General features: G+C 46.8%; 1 protein-coding gene across 16 annotated transcripts in view; it reads right to left on the bottom strand.

Annotated features, from left to right (window-relative positions):
• Window positions 1-16,248, bottom strand: part of BCAS1 (brain enriched myelin associated protein 1) — a 114,661-nt gene that overhangs the window by 3,305 nt on the left and 95,108 nt on the right. For 5 of the 16 annotated variants that reach the window (XM_017350466.3, XM_070051666.1, XM_017350468.3 and 2 more), the window contains 3 exons: window positions 15,715-15,876; window positions 8,191-8,256; window positions 3,953-4,216 (listed from right to left, as the gene is read on the bottom strand). In XM_017350466.3, the coding sequence (XP_017205955.3) occupies window positions 3,953-4,216; window positions 8,191-8,256; window positions 15,715-15,876 (492 nt within the window). The remainder of the gene's footprint in view (window positions 1-3,952; window positions 4,217-8,190; window positions 8,257-15,714; window positions 15,877-16,248) is intronic. The other 11 variants (XM_070051667.1, XM_070051668.1, XM_051832663.2 and 8 more) reach the window with 3 other exon arrangements.

The raw sequence follows: 16,248 nt of genomic DNA, 5'->3' as shown, positions 1-16,248 counted from the left end.
CGAGGCAGGGCTGAGTCCCCCCCCCCCCCCCCCCCTTCCCTCTCAGCCTCCGGCCTGGGCTGGCGACCTGATAATCTCACCACAGTTGCTCTTTCTGGACCTGTGAGAACTGCCATTTTCTCGCCTCATCTTCCTGCTTAGCCTGGCACGTGACTGCTGTTAGCCTCCTTGCTCTGATGCCTGAAACTCAGAAGTGACTTTCCCAGGGTCACACAGCCACGGCCTGGTGGAGCCAGGTGCAAACCAGGAACAAGCTGCTTCTGGTTTCTGGTCCTGCCCCAGGCTGGCCCAGAGGGAAGGTGCGTCCTGCCTGCCCCTGCTGTTCCCAGCATGTCTCTGTGCCTCCCCCACCCCAGCCACTCCCTCTATCAAAGCTTAGCTCCGTAGTGCCATCCTTAGGTACTGTGACCTTGGGTCCCTCAGACTAAATACAGCAAACGTGGGCTGCTATTGCCTTATAGATGGACGTCATTTCACAAGCAGACTGTCCTATTGTTTTTAAAGCTAAATGATGACATTCAAAAATGAAGTGCTGGGGCCCGCGCTGTGGCATAGCAGGTTATGGAGCCGACATCCCATAAGGGTGCCTGTTGAGTCCCGGCTGCTCCACTTCCGATCCAGCTCTCTGTTGTGGCCTGGGAAAGCAGTGGAGGATGGCCCAAGTCCTTGGGCCCCTGCACCCACGTCAGGGACCCAGAGGAAGATCCTGGCTCCTGGCTTCAGATTGGCACAGTTGCAGCCAACTGGGGAGTGAACCAGCAGATGGAAGACCTCTCTCTCTGCCTTGGCCTCTCTGAACTCTGCCTTTCAAATAAATAAATAAATAAATCATTTTTTTAAAGTGCCAGAACACTACTGCCTCCAGCTGGGCAAAAGCCTCTGCCACAAAGCCTGGTGCACAATGAGTGTTGAATTGCTGCACTGAAAGTGAAGGTTGTGTGTGTCCTTACCACTGACGCATGCTGAATGCATGTTCAAGCATGGCTTCTACTGGACACATGTCCCGTCCACACCCCTGTGAAGCTGGAGAACCGTGAGTGATGCCAGCGTTAAGCTGGGGACCAACTGCACACGCTCGTCCATGCACATGTGTCTGTGCACACACACACACGATTCTAAACTTTTCCTTCCATAAAAGAAAGCCCTCTATTCAAAAAGAAAAGAAAATGCGGGCAGGTGTTTGGCCCAGCACTTACAAGGCTGGCTAAGATTTCTGGTCCCACATTGGAGCATCAGGATTTGAACCTTGACTTTGGCTCCTGATTCCTGTCCTGTCAGGCAACCCCAGGGGAACACATCCAGGTGGAGCCTCTGAGGCCCCATCATCATGGCTGCAGATGTCCAGATGAACGCAGGCTTGGGCTTGGGAGCCCTGGACGCAGCCCAGCCTCTGCTGCTGCCTCTGGACCTACTGATGCTTAGGGATGGATACTTCTTTGCTATGGGGATTGTCATTCACCTTACAAGACAGTTAGCAACATGTCTGGCATACAACATCCCCGCAGCACCTACTCAGAGTTGTGACAATGAAAAAAGTTGTCTCTGAACATCACCAGATGTCCCCTGGCACACAAAATAACCCCTGGTTAAGGACCACTGGATCAGGACCATCCCCACCCCCAATCAGGGGTTCAGGGGATGCAGAGATCACCCAAAAATTCCAGAGAAGCAAGCTGTGGCTCTGGGCTCAGAAGCTTTGGGACCAGCCCTCCCCTGAGTGTGCACCACCCCGTGCACCACAACTCTGCAGAGAATTGCGAGGTAGAGAAAACACACAGTCAATTTGGGACTAACTGAGGCAAGTATGATTAGGACGCCACCCACCTGCAGGCTGTGAGAACTGAGCCTGGAGACGCAGACCCCAGCTAAACCGTCCGATGGGGATTGGTCCTCACATGCCTTCCTTTTCTGAGGCTGTTCTCTTTAGAACTGGAGACAGGCCTGCTCCCCGAGGAGCTGGGAAGAGCAAGGGCACTGCGGGCAAGGACTTCCCCAAACAGCCTCAAGTCTCACTTTTTATCACCACCTCAAGGGCAGGTCCCACACGAATTCGAGGACACAGAGATGAGGCAGAAAACGATGGTTCTCACAAATCTCTACGGCTGGGACTGAGATTCTGAATTTCTTTATTTTTTCTTTTTAATTTTTTTGACAGGCAGAGTGGACAGTGAAAGAGAGACAGAGAGAAAGGTCTTCCTTTGCCATTGGTTCACCCTCCAATGGCTGCCGCGGCCGGTGTGCTGCGGCCGGTGCACCGCGCTGATCCGATGGCAGGAGCCAGGTGCTTCTCCTGATCTCCCATGGGGTGCAGGGCCCAAGCACCTGGGCCATCCTCCACTGCACTCCCTGGCCACAGCAGAGAGCTGGCCTGGAAGAGGGGCAACCAGGACAGAATCTGGCGCCCCGACCGGGACTAGAACCCAGTGTGCCGGCGCTGCAGGCGGAGGATTAGCCTAGTGAGCTGCAGCGCCGGCCGAGATTCTGGATTTCTAACAAGCTCCACTGGGATGCCGTTCTGAGGCTCACTGCTGGGGCAGAGGGTCTGTGGACTCATCTACCTCCATGTTGGAGGCCACAGGTGTCCACAGGTATCCACAGGACAGAGTGGTTCTGAAAGTAAGTGGGTTGAGGTCAGCTCGCTTCGTGCTGCCACAAGGTTGACCCCAGTTCTCTGCTGGAGTCAGTGGTCCCTGGTTGCCCCTACCTCTAGCCACATCCCCATGGACCTGGCTAAGACCTCCCTCCTTCTTCTCTGACTTGGTGCAGTATCACTGTGTCAGATTTTCATCGCTCTGACAAATAGCCGAGAGGAGCGACTTGTAAAGGAAGAAGGTTTATTTGGGGTCACAAGTTTGGATCACAGCCCAGGACTGAGAGGCGTTCTTGGTCTGGTGTCTGCCGAGGACAGTGGGTGATGGAATGGGTTTAGAGGGAGGAGCACGTGGTGAGCCAGGAAGCAGAGAGGAAACAGCTGGGTCTGCCTCAGGCTTACAGAACCAGACCTCCTGAGTACTACCTTCCCAGGGCCCAGGGACCTCAGTGACCTCAGCACCTCCCACTAGGCCCACCCTAGACACTATCATTGGATCAAGTTTCCACCTCTCCCAATAGTGGCACCCTGGGCCAAGCCTTTAACACCTGGGCCTTTGGGGGACACTGAAACCAATGCCCTGACTACAGGAATCCCCTGCTTATAATCCGAGTAATGAGCCTACGGACCCCCAGGTTTGCAGAACTGACATTATTCCAGGGGTAATCAAATGCCTACTCATGCCATATTCCACTCCATCCACCCAAGACTCACTCACTCTTTTCTTTCGACAAGTACCCCAGGGTGTCTTGTATGGGAGGACAGCACGTCGGTCACTCTCCTCCCTAAGCCAATGGTGTGAGAGGAGATCAGGAAGAGCCAGACAAAACACGAAGAAAGCAGGCAAAGGTCACGTGGCCTCCTCTCACAGGGGACGGGTCCCTGGAGCAGCTCTTGCCCAGGGATGACTGCATCCCCCAGGGCCATCGCGCACTGTCTCCCCATCCATCCCAGCAGACTGAACACCAACCCCAGGCTTCCCGCCATCCCACCCTTGCACCTGTTGCTCCCACTGTCTGCCTTCAGACCTCCCCTGTAGCCAAAGGGGAGGCCCCACCGACCTGTAATCTCTGACCCTGCCCTCCAAACCCCAGACCTGACCACGGCCTCACAGCCTCCCTTGCATGACTCCCTTCTCCCCTCCTGGCTCCTCCCACATGCAGTGCCTGGCACCCCTATCCATTCTGCACCTGATGCTGGCCCTGGAACACCAGTGGCTGCGTCCACCTTGCTTCCTGTGCCCAGCACAGCGCCTGGCATGGAGTGGGAGCACAATGAATATTTGCCAAATGTTCAGCCAGCTCCTATCCAACCGTCCTCTTTGTCTGACAGCTCAGAACACAGCAGCAAAAATCCACCTACCAGGCCTTTGAAGAAGCCTCCAAGGGACTGCTGCCGCTTCTCAGGTCTCCTCTGGGCCCTGTCCCCATTCTGCAGCGAGTTTCCATCCACCACGGCCTGCTCTGCGCACTGGGCGGCTGCTGCGGCTTCCTGCTTGCTATTCTTCCGCTTGCTCATCTCGGCAGCTGACTTCTTGTCCTTCGAGGAGCCCTCTTTGCCCTTCGGGGCTGCTCCCGCGGGTTCCGGCTCTGGTGGCGTGATGGCCTTCTCCGTGGAGTTGGAGGTCTACAGCAATGTCAAGCACAGTGCATAATTAGTGGCTGCAAGTCGCCTCTCCATACAGGGGAGTAACTCCGTTACAACAGAGGCATTCTAATGCTGGATGGTACTGACACTCTCATGAGTCTAGGGTGGCATGAAAAAATAAGAACAGTGTGCAAATGTACCATGGTGCAAGGTGACAGCAGTGGACATTCACTTATGTATCCAATAATCCATTCATTAACTCTATGCTTTGCCAGCAGGCATCATTTTCCCCTTCTGGTACCAGAACTTGGATCCTCCTTGGGAAACCATTCATGCCCCCCCCCCCCATCTTTTCCATGCACAAGGTCAAGTGACTCAGGCTCAGCCAATCAGAGCATTGCATATGACTGCACCAGCATAGCTGACCACAGAAGAGAACTGAACTAGTTTTTAGAGCTTTACTAAGATAATCAAGAGAGAGGATTGCTTCCTTTTCACAGGGCTTGAGGCTTCACTGGACGTGGAAGTCTGGAGCTTCTAGAAGCACCACTATTTCCAGGGAAAATCTTCCTGAAAAGGAAGCCAGTGCAGAAGCAAGCAGAACTGAGAGACGAGGAGAAGGGGAAAGGGAGCAGGTACGGAGGACCTCATGTGTGACTCCTGGACTTGGCTCTTCCTGAAGCCCATGTCTGGGCCTTAAGAGGGCTTCTCTTACTTGCACCCTCACATGTTATTTTTTTTTATTGGGGATGCCAATTTTTTCCTTCATGATCACATCTACCTTAATTTTGGGGTGTAAAACTGATTTTTCTGCTCTATGAAATGGTAGTTTAAAAAAAGTGATTGTGCTTTATGTTTAGTTTTGAATATACATCTTCTGTGCCAAAAATGAGAGTGTGCAATTCTCCCTGGTTATTACAGTTTGGAGGATGAAGCTGTCAAGTACAAAATTCTGGAAGTTTCTGGGTAAATTACGGATAACCAAAAAACAATTTGTACGGAAGTAGACATTCTTTTCTCGTACTTTCTCGTAGGTGCCTGTAGGAGGGACAGAGATCACATAGAAACAAAAATGAGGTTGGGAGTAAGACAGACCACGTGAAGACCTTCTTTCCAGCTGTGAAAACTGCACAAGTCCAAAGCACCATTTCTCCAGTGCAAGAAAACACCAGTTCAAGCAGTGCTGACTGTGGTGCTGGGAGACAATCTGGAGTAGGGGGACTGCAGGGCATCAAGTGTCACATGCTCCACTCAAAGGACCCCCAGTGAGAGGTATCGCGTAGACTCAGCACCCCAGTGCTGTCACATCTTCTTATGTTTTCAGTGGAGCCTTTAAATGTTTGAAATGCAAATACATCAACTTTTAAGCATCAGCTTCAAAAGTTCAGGACAAACACTGGGGACACAACCACTCCTGGGAGCCGTGCTGGATCCACCAAACACGTTCATAACTTCTGATTCATAAACTCACGTACTGTCCCCAAGTCAAAAGTTCAGTGTCAGAGGTGCAGTTGTGACTGAGAAAGCAGCAAGAAAAGGAAAAGTGTCATCTGCATCAGTGAATCAAACACACCTCTTAGCAGTAAGTGGCGAGACAGACGGGGCTGCCCTCTCCCACTGGTTTCTGCAGGCTGCAGCTCTTCCCGGTACAAGTCCCCAGGAAGGGGCATCAGACGTCCAGCGTGCAGCCCAGCCGCCAAAGCTGCAGCAAATGCTGACATCAGATGTCCAAGCACCCTCGACTGCCCAAAGCAGATATGGGCCTTAGAAGGAAAACAGGGGTGCTGGCGGCTGTGGCACAGTGGGTTAAGCCACCGCCTGCAATGCTGGCATCCCACATGGGTGCCAGTTTGAGTCCTAGCTGCCCTGCTTCCAATCCATCTCCCTACTAGTACACTTGGGAAGGCAGTGTATTTGGGCCCCTGCCACCCACGTGAGAGACCCGAATGGAGTTTCTGGCTCCTTGCCTGGATCAGCCCTGGCCTCTGTGGCCATTTGGGAGTAAACCAGCAGATGGAGGATCTTTCTCTATGTAACTCTGCCTTTCAAATAAATAACATCTTGAAAAGAAAAAAAAAAATCAAAACAGAAACACCTACCACCATGCCCTTCGGGAAGTCAGAAAACAGTCACTCTGGTTCAGATACCTTCACAGAGAAAGGGAGAGACAGAAATAAAGTTCTTCTACCCACTGGTTCACTCTCCAAACCAATCCAAAGCCAGGAGCCAGGAGCTTCTTCCAGGTCTCCCATACGGGTGCAGGGGCCCAAGCACATGGGCCTTCTTCTACTGCTTTCCCAGGCCACAGCAGAGAGCTGGATTGGAAGAGGAGCAGCCGGGACTAGACTGGCACCCATATGGGATGCCGGCACCGCAGGCAGAGGCTTAGCCTACTACACCACAGCACTGGCTCCTGTGCAGAAAATCTTAAGATCTATTGTCTGGAGTCAGAGGGACCTGGTTTAGTTCTAGTTCCATCCTTTCCTTGCTGTGTGACCTGGAACACATGGTTTGATCTCTCAGTTTCCTCATCTGTATGGGAGTGAGCAAAAGACATGGAACTGCGTAGTGTGGCTAAGACTAGAAAGCCAACTTAGCCCAGAGTCTGGCCCTGGTGGAATGCCAAGCAGTGAAAAGCAGTTTTTCCAGTTGAAACAGTAAACTGATGACTATGGAAAGAGAAATACCACAAACTCTTTGCAGGCTTTGCCGTCCATGTATATGTGTGATAGGAGTTGATCAACAGTATCAGATGGTAACATTCCATCAGCTGCATAGGTAACAAGGGGTGACCACCACAGACTGAACTGTGCCACCCCAAACTCCTATCTGAACATCCATCCACTAATGGTGGCACTTGGAGTAAGGAAGCTATGAGGTAATAAGCGTGGGGACCTGATCAACGGGATTGGCTAACGTCCTTGGAGTAAGAGACATCAGAGGGCACATGTTCGCTTTCCCTCTCTGTGCCTTGTGGGGGCACAGCAAGAAGCTGCCATCTGCAATCCAGAATGGGAGCCCTCACCAGAAACTGAACCTTGCTGGCACTTTATCTTGGCTTTCCCAATCTCTAAAACTGTGAGAAATGATTTTCTGTTGTTCAAGCTGCCTATCTGTGGTATCTTGTTATGGGAGCCCATCCCAATGCAGCAACAAACACGAAGCCCTCAGTCCAGGAATGTTCGAAGTGCTTCACATGTGCTGACTCATCTTAGTGTGACATTCTATGAGGTACTTTTCCCAGCTCCGTGATACAGAGGAGGAAAGTGAGGCCCTGGGCAATTTTGTAATCTGCTTACAGTCACACAGCTAAAATGCGTCTGAGACAGGATTTGAACCTAGGCTATTTGAGTCTACATCTCATGCCTTAAGCACTTCTCCATCTTGACAAAATTAACAGAATAGTTAAAAAGGATGACATTTTGTAAAGACATGCTTTTTAGTTAGAAAAAGAGAGCAGATCATAACATAGCATATTATGCACAATTTCATTTTTTTAAAAAACTCAGTTATAAAAGTGTAATAGCTCTGTGTCGTTAGAGAAAATAATGGAAGGAAACAGGGGGACCCCATGTATTTCATGCACTAATTCAAGCAATAGCTCTTCTATGTGCCAGGCACCATGTGATAAGACAGAAAAGTAGACAAGCAAGGGTGCAAAGGGGTAGGGGAGACAGGCAACTGTCAGACCAATGGGCTGTTGTAATTCATGATAAGTGTTATGAAGTAAAAAAAAAAAAAATTCAACGTGTAGTGGCAGAGGGAGGTATGGAAGATCTCCTTGAGGAGATGATATTTATGGCAAGACTGAAGAGCATGTGTGAGAGCTGAGGGGCTTGAGCCTGCTGGTGCCTTGGCTCCGGAGTCCACCACGGTGCCTGTTAGACAATAAGTACTCAGCCTAGAGATGCCACATGGGTTGGCTGTGATGAGAACTGCATTGAGAAGGGGGCTGGAAAGAAATGAGAACACACCATTAAACCCGTCACCGATCAGAATTCAACGTCACTTACTTGGTAGCTGGAATCTTTCCCATTTATTTCTTCCGAGTCGGTGATCCCTCCATCCCCTTTCACTGACTAAAATAACAAACAGATAATGGCCTTTCAGCTACCATAAGCACAGTGAATGGGGGAATGCAAGGCAGGTCTGGAAATGACGATCTCACTAACTGATTACAGAGATTCAGGATCAAGACAAACCAAGATCCACTGGAAACATGGTGCTCATGAGATACACAGATCTCTATGCAATCCGTAACCACAGTCTTATCAAATACACGTGTTGGCCTCTGAAACTAACAACCATGTTGACAGTCCTAAACCCCAGGATTAAGTAATTCTGGGATAAATAAATGATGAAGAAAATGCTAATACTGGAAACAAGGGGTAACTGAACACATTGAATGAATAACAGAACAATCAAACCATCCATGGCCTTCCATTGGTAACCTGTGGGTGGTGGGCACTTGGATGTGTTGTTTTCCCTCCTAGTAGGCGAGGAGTTGTATTGAGCATTCCACTTCTGTCCTTTAGTGCCCTCTATGGCATCTGTGACAGGGCTGGATGGAGCTGAATTCAGTTTTGTCTCCTGAACCCCCATGTTCTAAGATCATGACTCCCAACGTGTGATTCTAGGACCAGAAGCTTCAGCATCACCCAGGAACTTGTTGGAAATGTGAATTCTTGAACCTCACTCCAGACCTGCTGAGGCAGGGACTCTGGGAGGCAGGCCTTAGCAAACTGTTCGACAAAACCCTAAACTACCTTCCAGGTGGTTCAGAGGCGTACTCAATTTGAGCATCTTTACAGAGCTTGGCAGAGGGTGGAATCTTGATACTTGGCTTCTTGATTGTTAACAATGGAAGAAGTGGGCTCTGGAAGTTACATATATTTCTCTTAGGGATATCACCAAAATTTTCAACCCAAAGGTAAATAAGAATCTGTCCTCCACATAAAATTTAGATTCCCTGGGGCCGGCATCATGGTGTAGAAGTAGAGCCACCACCTACAACTCAGGCATTCCACATGGGTACCTGATCAAGTTCTGGCTGCTCCACTTCCAATCCAGCTCCCTGCTAATGCACCTGGGAAAGCAGCAGAAGATGGCCCAAGTGTTTGAGTTCCTGCAACCAGGTGGGAGACCCGGATGTAGCTCCTGGCTTCTGACTTTGGCCTAGCCCAGCCCTGGCGATTGCAGTAATTTGGGAAGTGAACCAGCAGATGGAAGATCTGTCTGTCTCTCTCTCTGTAACTCTGCAGTTATAAATAAAATAAATCTTTAGAAAATTTAGACCGACTAACAAGGAAAGTGGGTGTTCCCCCTCTGCCTCCTGGGTTCTTCTCTTCTCTGTTTTTCTACAAGGGCCTGTCTTGCAATGGTGGGGAACATCTGGCTGCAGGCTGTGTAAGGCCCAGGAATTCATTTGGTCTGGCCCTGCCAAGGCAACTGTGGGTGGGGCTTGAAATTCAATAAATCTATGGCAGGCTAATATTTAAGTCAGTAATTTTGTGTGGCCGATGGATGATGTTAAAAATATCCAAATGGCCTTTGGAAGCAACTATGGTCCTCAGCCTTGGAAGATGGCATTGACTCTCTTGGCTATGGCTTTCCTCCCCATGGCCAGCTCTGGCAGGCGGCCCCTCGCACCCAAAGCTTTTGACACTGGGATTTCATTGAGACTCTAGGATTTAAGCTGTGCCATAAGAGCCCTTCCTACTCCATAACACTCCGAAGTGTCCTTTAGGGTAATAACAACAAGAGTAAGAGCAAGGAAAAACTCAGTGGACATCTGGGCTCATGTAGCCCTCCCACTACCTTCTGGAAAATAAAGTTAGCTCTCTTACTCCCTAAGAGAGAGGGATTTTTAGCTTTCTGTTGGTGGTTTCAATTTGATATCTATTAGATAATCAGCCAGTTTAAAGTTTCAGTTTGCATTCTTCTGCCTTCTTCCTTTGATAGCCCTGGAGGGGAATTTGGGTTGAATGGGAAGGAAGGCTGTGCTGGCAGCAATGGATCTCAACTGGCACCATGAAAACTTCAGGTTATCGGGGGATCACTGAAAGTTCAGCCCCTTAAACCAGCAGAGCGCATCCCAACTGTTCAGTGACTCTTTTCTCCTCTGTTCACTTTGAGGCATATAAAATGGTATGCATGCCAAAGTGACTGCATGCTGAGTTTACACTAAGGACATAATTAAGTCCATCTGAGGTTGCTTCCATACTAGCCCAACAGTTGTTATTACCAATAAGCCCTTTCCCGCCCTCCCTCTGTCCTTTCTCCCTTCCTCTCTTCCCTCCTTCCTTTTTTCCTCCTGTCCCTCTCTTTCATTTTGCAGAGCTCTCTTCCAGAGAGAAATCAGGATAATCCATGCTGGGCTTTTGTAATTCAAAGGACCATAACCACAGAATCTTATTGTTCCCAGCTGTCAAAAATAGCAAACTTATGATCTAAAGAGACTGAAACTCCTTCAGAGACTACTACTTTGAAGAGCAGTTTGAAGACTATGAAGAAATTTCAGAGATTTTTCCAGTGTGATACTGAGCAACTTTCTTCCTGGAATTTATTTTTATTCATGAGCGTCAAAGGTGAAGCCTCTGGGGCTTTCAGCCTGTGGTCTGGAGGTGGATTCCAGTTGTGGCACCCAAGCCTTGCGTATTAGTGAGGTCACTTTTTAGGTTCTGCATTGTGTCATGCATTCCCGTAGCTGGATACTTCCTCTGGGGACCGTCTGAAGCATCTCCAATACCTATCACTTAGATATTCAAAATTCTAACAGAAATGCTGGGTGATCTCTTGGAAGGAATATAAATGCATTTTGATGGCAACCCAATTCAACCAAAGCTGAGATGTAAAAAAGGGTTGGGGATGAAAGCTTCACAAAGTCTGAGTATTATCAGCAACATTATTTATAGGTCAGCTCCGTAACAGCAAGTTCCCCTGGACATTTCCAAGATCAACAAAGGTTCTGTGTCCAAGCTTTATGTTTTACGAACAGGCCCACTTGAAATGGAATTTAACTGTTCAGACACAATTACCCCTCAGAGGTGAATTTTACATTCATAACAAATATACTCAGAAAACCCAAGTCCACGTTTTACGTAAGCCATGACTGACTGTGCTCTTTGTTTGCCTTGCTGTGATTTTAGGTAAGAGGGATGGATGGTCCCACACATAAACAGGATGCTTCTGCAGAAAACAAGACTAAGGAAATCACGAAGTGGAGTTTACATCTGCTCTACCTCCACACAATCTCAAAGAAAACCAGCTGCTGGAAGCACAAGAAGTAGCAACAACAGGGTGAGCTTCAGAGCCAACAATAACAGTGAAAAATCAGAGCTGGAATTCTGGCTCTGACACGGACACATCTCTTGTCCACTCTTGGATCTCAATGCCCTCATTCGCTTCCTAGGGTTTCCCCATCAATCAAGGAGGTGGTGCATGCAGTGTGCTCAGTGCCATGCCTGCCCGCTCATTCACACAGTGAATACGTGGTAGCAGTTACTGTTACTGCTGCCCCTAACCCAGAAGTGCCAGATGACTACCGAGCCCTTTGACTCTCAGAGAACGCAAGGGTCAGGAATCCAAGTCCCTGGTGAAGACAGGCTCAGACAAATGCTTGTCAAACACGTTTCTTTAAAGATAAGTCAAAGTGAAAATCTTAATACTCAAGGAAGAATATGACATCAAAAACTGTGGCTAGAAGATTCTTGCTTTTGGTTTTGCAGTTACCATCACAAATCCCTATCTTATTTCCTCCAGGCAGAACATTTCAGTAGGTTTAGTAAACTTACTCCACTGAATATAATCAACAAAACCCTCTGATTTCATGGCTGTCTCCTCACTTGGGCCTTTCATTTGTCTAATATTCCTCTAAGTCTGAGGATGTTAATAGTGAGTCATGAAGAGGATTAAATGAAATAATGTGGGGAGAGTTTAAAGGAAGAAGACACTTTGCAAGGGCAAGGTGCTATTAATACTGATGAACTATAAATCTGTACCTGTATACTTCTATCTATCACCCTATGGTTTCATCTGCTTATACCTGGTTTGTAGATACATGAATACAGCTCTCTACCCACTCACTTCATAAAAATATACCAGCACTTCAAATATCCAAGTTCTTGACATCTGGTTGAATTAATATATGTAAGACTCTTTTTCTATTTAAGGATGACAGATGTCTTAGATATTCTTTGCCATTATTTTGAAGTCTTGTAGGAGCCCCAGGACTTTGGTGAAGTGGTCCATCTACATGGGTTGAATGCAATGTTAGGACTTACATAAATTTTCTTTTTTCCTTAAAATCAAGTTATTTGACAAATGACTTTCTATTTTTATATTTACAAGAGGTTAATTTCTAGAAAGAAAAAAGATATCTTTAGAAATGAATTGGACAATGTATTTATTAAAAAAAATAACCAAGAGCTACTTGGTCAGGGATGCTAAGCTATGTTATCTTGGAGAAACCTGAGAGGCAAAGGCTAGAACAGAAAATCAATGATCTGATGAATAAAAAAGTTGAATACAGAAGTTTTACAATTGATTTTCTCTTCTATTAAATCAACTATTTGAAAAAAAAAAAAAACTCAGAGCTTGCTAACACAATTTAAAACGAATTTGAAACACTGGCTTATTTCGTTCAGGCTCACCCTCCCTCGCTCCCCACCAGCCCCTGCTCAAATCCTGCGTGTCGGGCCAGATGCTGTCTCTATTTTCAATCCCTTAGAACAGATTCCTCCCACTGAATAAATCCAAAGTTTGGAAGCCATAAACTTGTTACCAAAAAGTATCTTCTGAGAGTAACTGCAGGAGCCAGCCTCCAGGAATCTACCCACTGGAGACATGGACACCTATGCACAAATACAGGTGTGCAAAGATCTTCACGCAGCTTAGTGATTGAGATAATATATGTAGGACACTTGATGTCTGTTCACTGAATATGAGGATAGGCTTAAAATTAATGTCTGGTGTCTACATTGGGTTTTATTTTCCCTGAGGGCAGAAACTGCAGTATTTATGCTCACTGCTGTATACCTGGAATGTAGTGCACACTCAATTATTATTTGTTGAATAAATGAATGAATGAAATACAAAATGTTATAAACAAAACAAATGTCCACCCACAGAGCAATTAATCTGAGTATGATATCCAAACAATGTATTTCAAAGAAGTTATAAAGAATATGGTGACTATGAGGTTACAAACTCACACACCCACAGGAATAGGGCCAGTCATACAAATGAATCAGATGGGTTGGGTGTGCCAATAGGGAGTGTTGGGAATTTTTGGTAAACTGAAAACCCAGGTCCTTTGTGTATTTAAATTAATCACCATGAAAATAGAATGTCTAATGAAAACAAAACAGAAAAAAAGAGGTAGGGATAATTGGGGTATCTGGGATACTAGGGGAATCCCAGCCATCATGCACGTTCTGGGGAAGAAGAGCAGAACACTAAAGTTCCCACGTGTAACCCTCTTCCTGGGCAGTGAGTAGTAAGAGCACATCACAAGACTTGACGCTCTGAGTGCCCTGAAGACTATTTGGGGAACTTTGTCCTCATCTACCTCCATCCCTATCCGATGGAGAATCAATCCCCAAGGATTCCTTAGTGTCAAATTTGTTCTCCTAACTGTCCAGGCTTACCCAGTTTCTGCTGCTGGAACATTTCCTGAAGCAACAGCTAACAGATAGTTCTGGGGGATAAAATTCAGTAATATGGGATCACATTTGAATTTAAGATTTGTTTTGGGTGGGTGCCATGAATGGTTTAGAGGTGTTTTCATGCTTTGGGTTTGTTGTATTTTTCCCTCATGTAGGTGGAGGAGCTATGTAAAAGGCAAAAGATTTATATGATCTGAAAAGAAACCAGAGTATTCTGAAGGAGCTATATGTAGGTTATTTGGAAGAGACTGTCACCCTATTTGCTATTACCATAGACATTATGATGAGCTATTTGATCATCTAGATGAGTTGCCAGAAATAGCCAACTGTTTTTTTCTTCCCTGGCATTGTGTAAACACTGGTTTAAAAGTCTCAAACTTTGGGGCAGGCCATATGGTGCAGTGGGTTAAGCTGCCACTTGGGATACCCACACTCCATATCGGATTGCCTGGCATCAAGTCCTACCTCTCATTCCAGTGCAGCTTCCTGCTAATACACACACTGGGAGGCAGCTGATGGCTCAAATATTTGGGTCCTTGCCACACACATGGGAGATCTTAGAGTTCTGGGCTCCTGGCTTCAACCTGCCCCAGCTCTGGCTGTTGCAGGCCTCTGGGAAGTGAACCACTGGATAGAACATCTCCCCCGACCCTCTTTTTTCTTTCTCTCTCCTTCCCCTTCTCCCTTTCCTTCTCTGTCACTCTGTCTTTCAAATAAAAAAAAAGAGAGAGAGAGAACTTCTAAAAGTGAAAAAAAGATTTTTTTTTTAAGAAGTCTCAAACCTTGATCCCAGTTACAGCATGAAATCAGAGTGAATAGCCAGTAGTATGGATGTGGATTTGGGACATACTGGTTGCCTACTACCACTCTACACCTTTTTCTCCATCACTATCCAGCAAGAAAATAAAATTATTCCTGCCAACCGTTTCTAGCAGAATTATTTCTAATAGGCCCTAACTCCCACTGGCGAGGGCTTTTGCTGGGTTTTGTTCTGTTTCATTTTGTTTTATGGACCAGAAAGAATTCCTTAACAGGGTAGAGCCTATGAAATAAGAGAGTTGCATTCTCAAAGGCTTAACCTCTCAATACTCCCCAAAACACGAGCACACTATAATGAAATCCTTGTTTTTCATTAAAAGAGAATTAAACTGATGACCTTTTACATGGCTTTTTGTCTTTTGTCCTCCAGTTGATTTGGTTTTGTTGCTTTATATGACTCAAGTTTCTGGCTGTTTAAATATTTAATGTCCATGGTTTCATAGACACCAAAAGATGGCTATTCACATTCTTTCCATTCTATTTGAGCTAAAAGCACGACAAACTCACCAGCTAAGTGATAAACACAAATTCATTATAGAACATTATTTGCTGCTTCCTTGTTTGAGTGATCTGTACATCAGTTTTGCCCAAATTAGTGTCATTCACAGGTCATCTTCAGAATTTTCACCACATCAATAAATAACTTGGACTATTTTTTCTTAATCCTTAAAAATGCCTTCTGTTCTTTATGTAAATAAATGTGTTTTCAAAGAAACCTTCATATCACTTCTGTAAGAGAAGCAGTAACGTTTGCCATTGTTTAAAATAAACACAATGAAAACAGAAACAGTAACTCCTAGGTAAATGCTGAGGCCTGCTCTTCCTTTATTATAAGGGAGTTAGTAGAGGTTAATGAATATCAGACATAAACAAATTCTCCCTATTATTGAAACTGAAGGGCGCAAAGGACTTTTCTCCCTGCACCACACACATCCCGCTCATAGTCTACTGGACCACCTGTAATCCTGTCTCGCACCAGCTGGGGTGTGAGGGCCCTGTGCTCAGGGCCGGGCTGGCTGCCGCATTTTCCTGCACTGGAAACAAGTGGCTTACCATTTGTCTGAGAAGCGCCATGAAGGAGGTTCTCGGTGCCTTCCTTTCTTCTCTTTTGGGTTTGACCTCTGCATCTTCAGGCGCACCCTCTTCTCCACTGAGATCCACTGCCGGCAAGGCTTCCTCCGACTCTGTTACCTCTACTGGTGCTTCACACACTACCTGGATCATTTTACCAGGTAATGAGAGAGTGAAAAAAAAAAACATTCCCCTAAACATGTCTCATCAAGTGAGGTCCTGGCTACCCCAACCACGGGTGACTCCAAGGCCATTTCCACACAGGCATTATCTTGAAGAAGTAAACTCATATTGTCTAATGTGCTCCCAAATTGCCAATTTCTGAGCAGTGGTTAATTAGGTTGATATGGAAGTGGAGAAATTTCTTCCCCATGAAGGCACAAGGCACAGACGGGAGGTCCCCTTGGGGTAACTGCTGTTCAGAGCATGCCAAAAGTCCTTCCATTCTAGAAAACCCACGTCTTCAGTCTCCACAAAAATAAAGCACATCAGGCCTGTGTCGCAGGCTGGAGTAAT

The sequence above is a fragment of the Oryctolagus cuniculus genome, chromosome 11 (genome assembly GCF_964237555.1).
Source record: "Oryctolagus cuniculus chromosome 11, mOryCun1.1, whole genome shotgun sequence".
NCBI lineage: Eukaryota > Metazoa > Chordata > Mammalia > Lagomorpha > Leporidae > Oryctolagus > Oryctolagus cuniculus.
The sequence above is the reverse complement of the archived record's forward strand: the minus strand, read 5'-3'. Positions and strand labels throughout refer to the sequence as shown.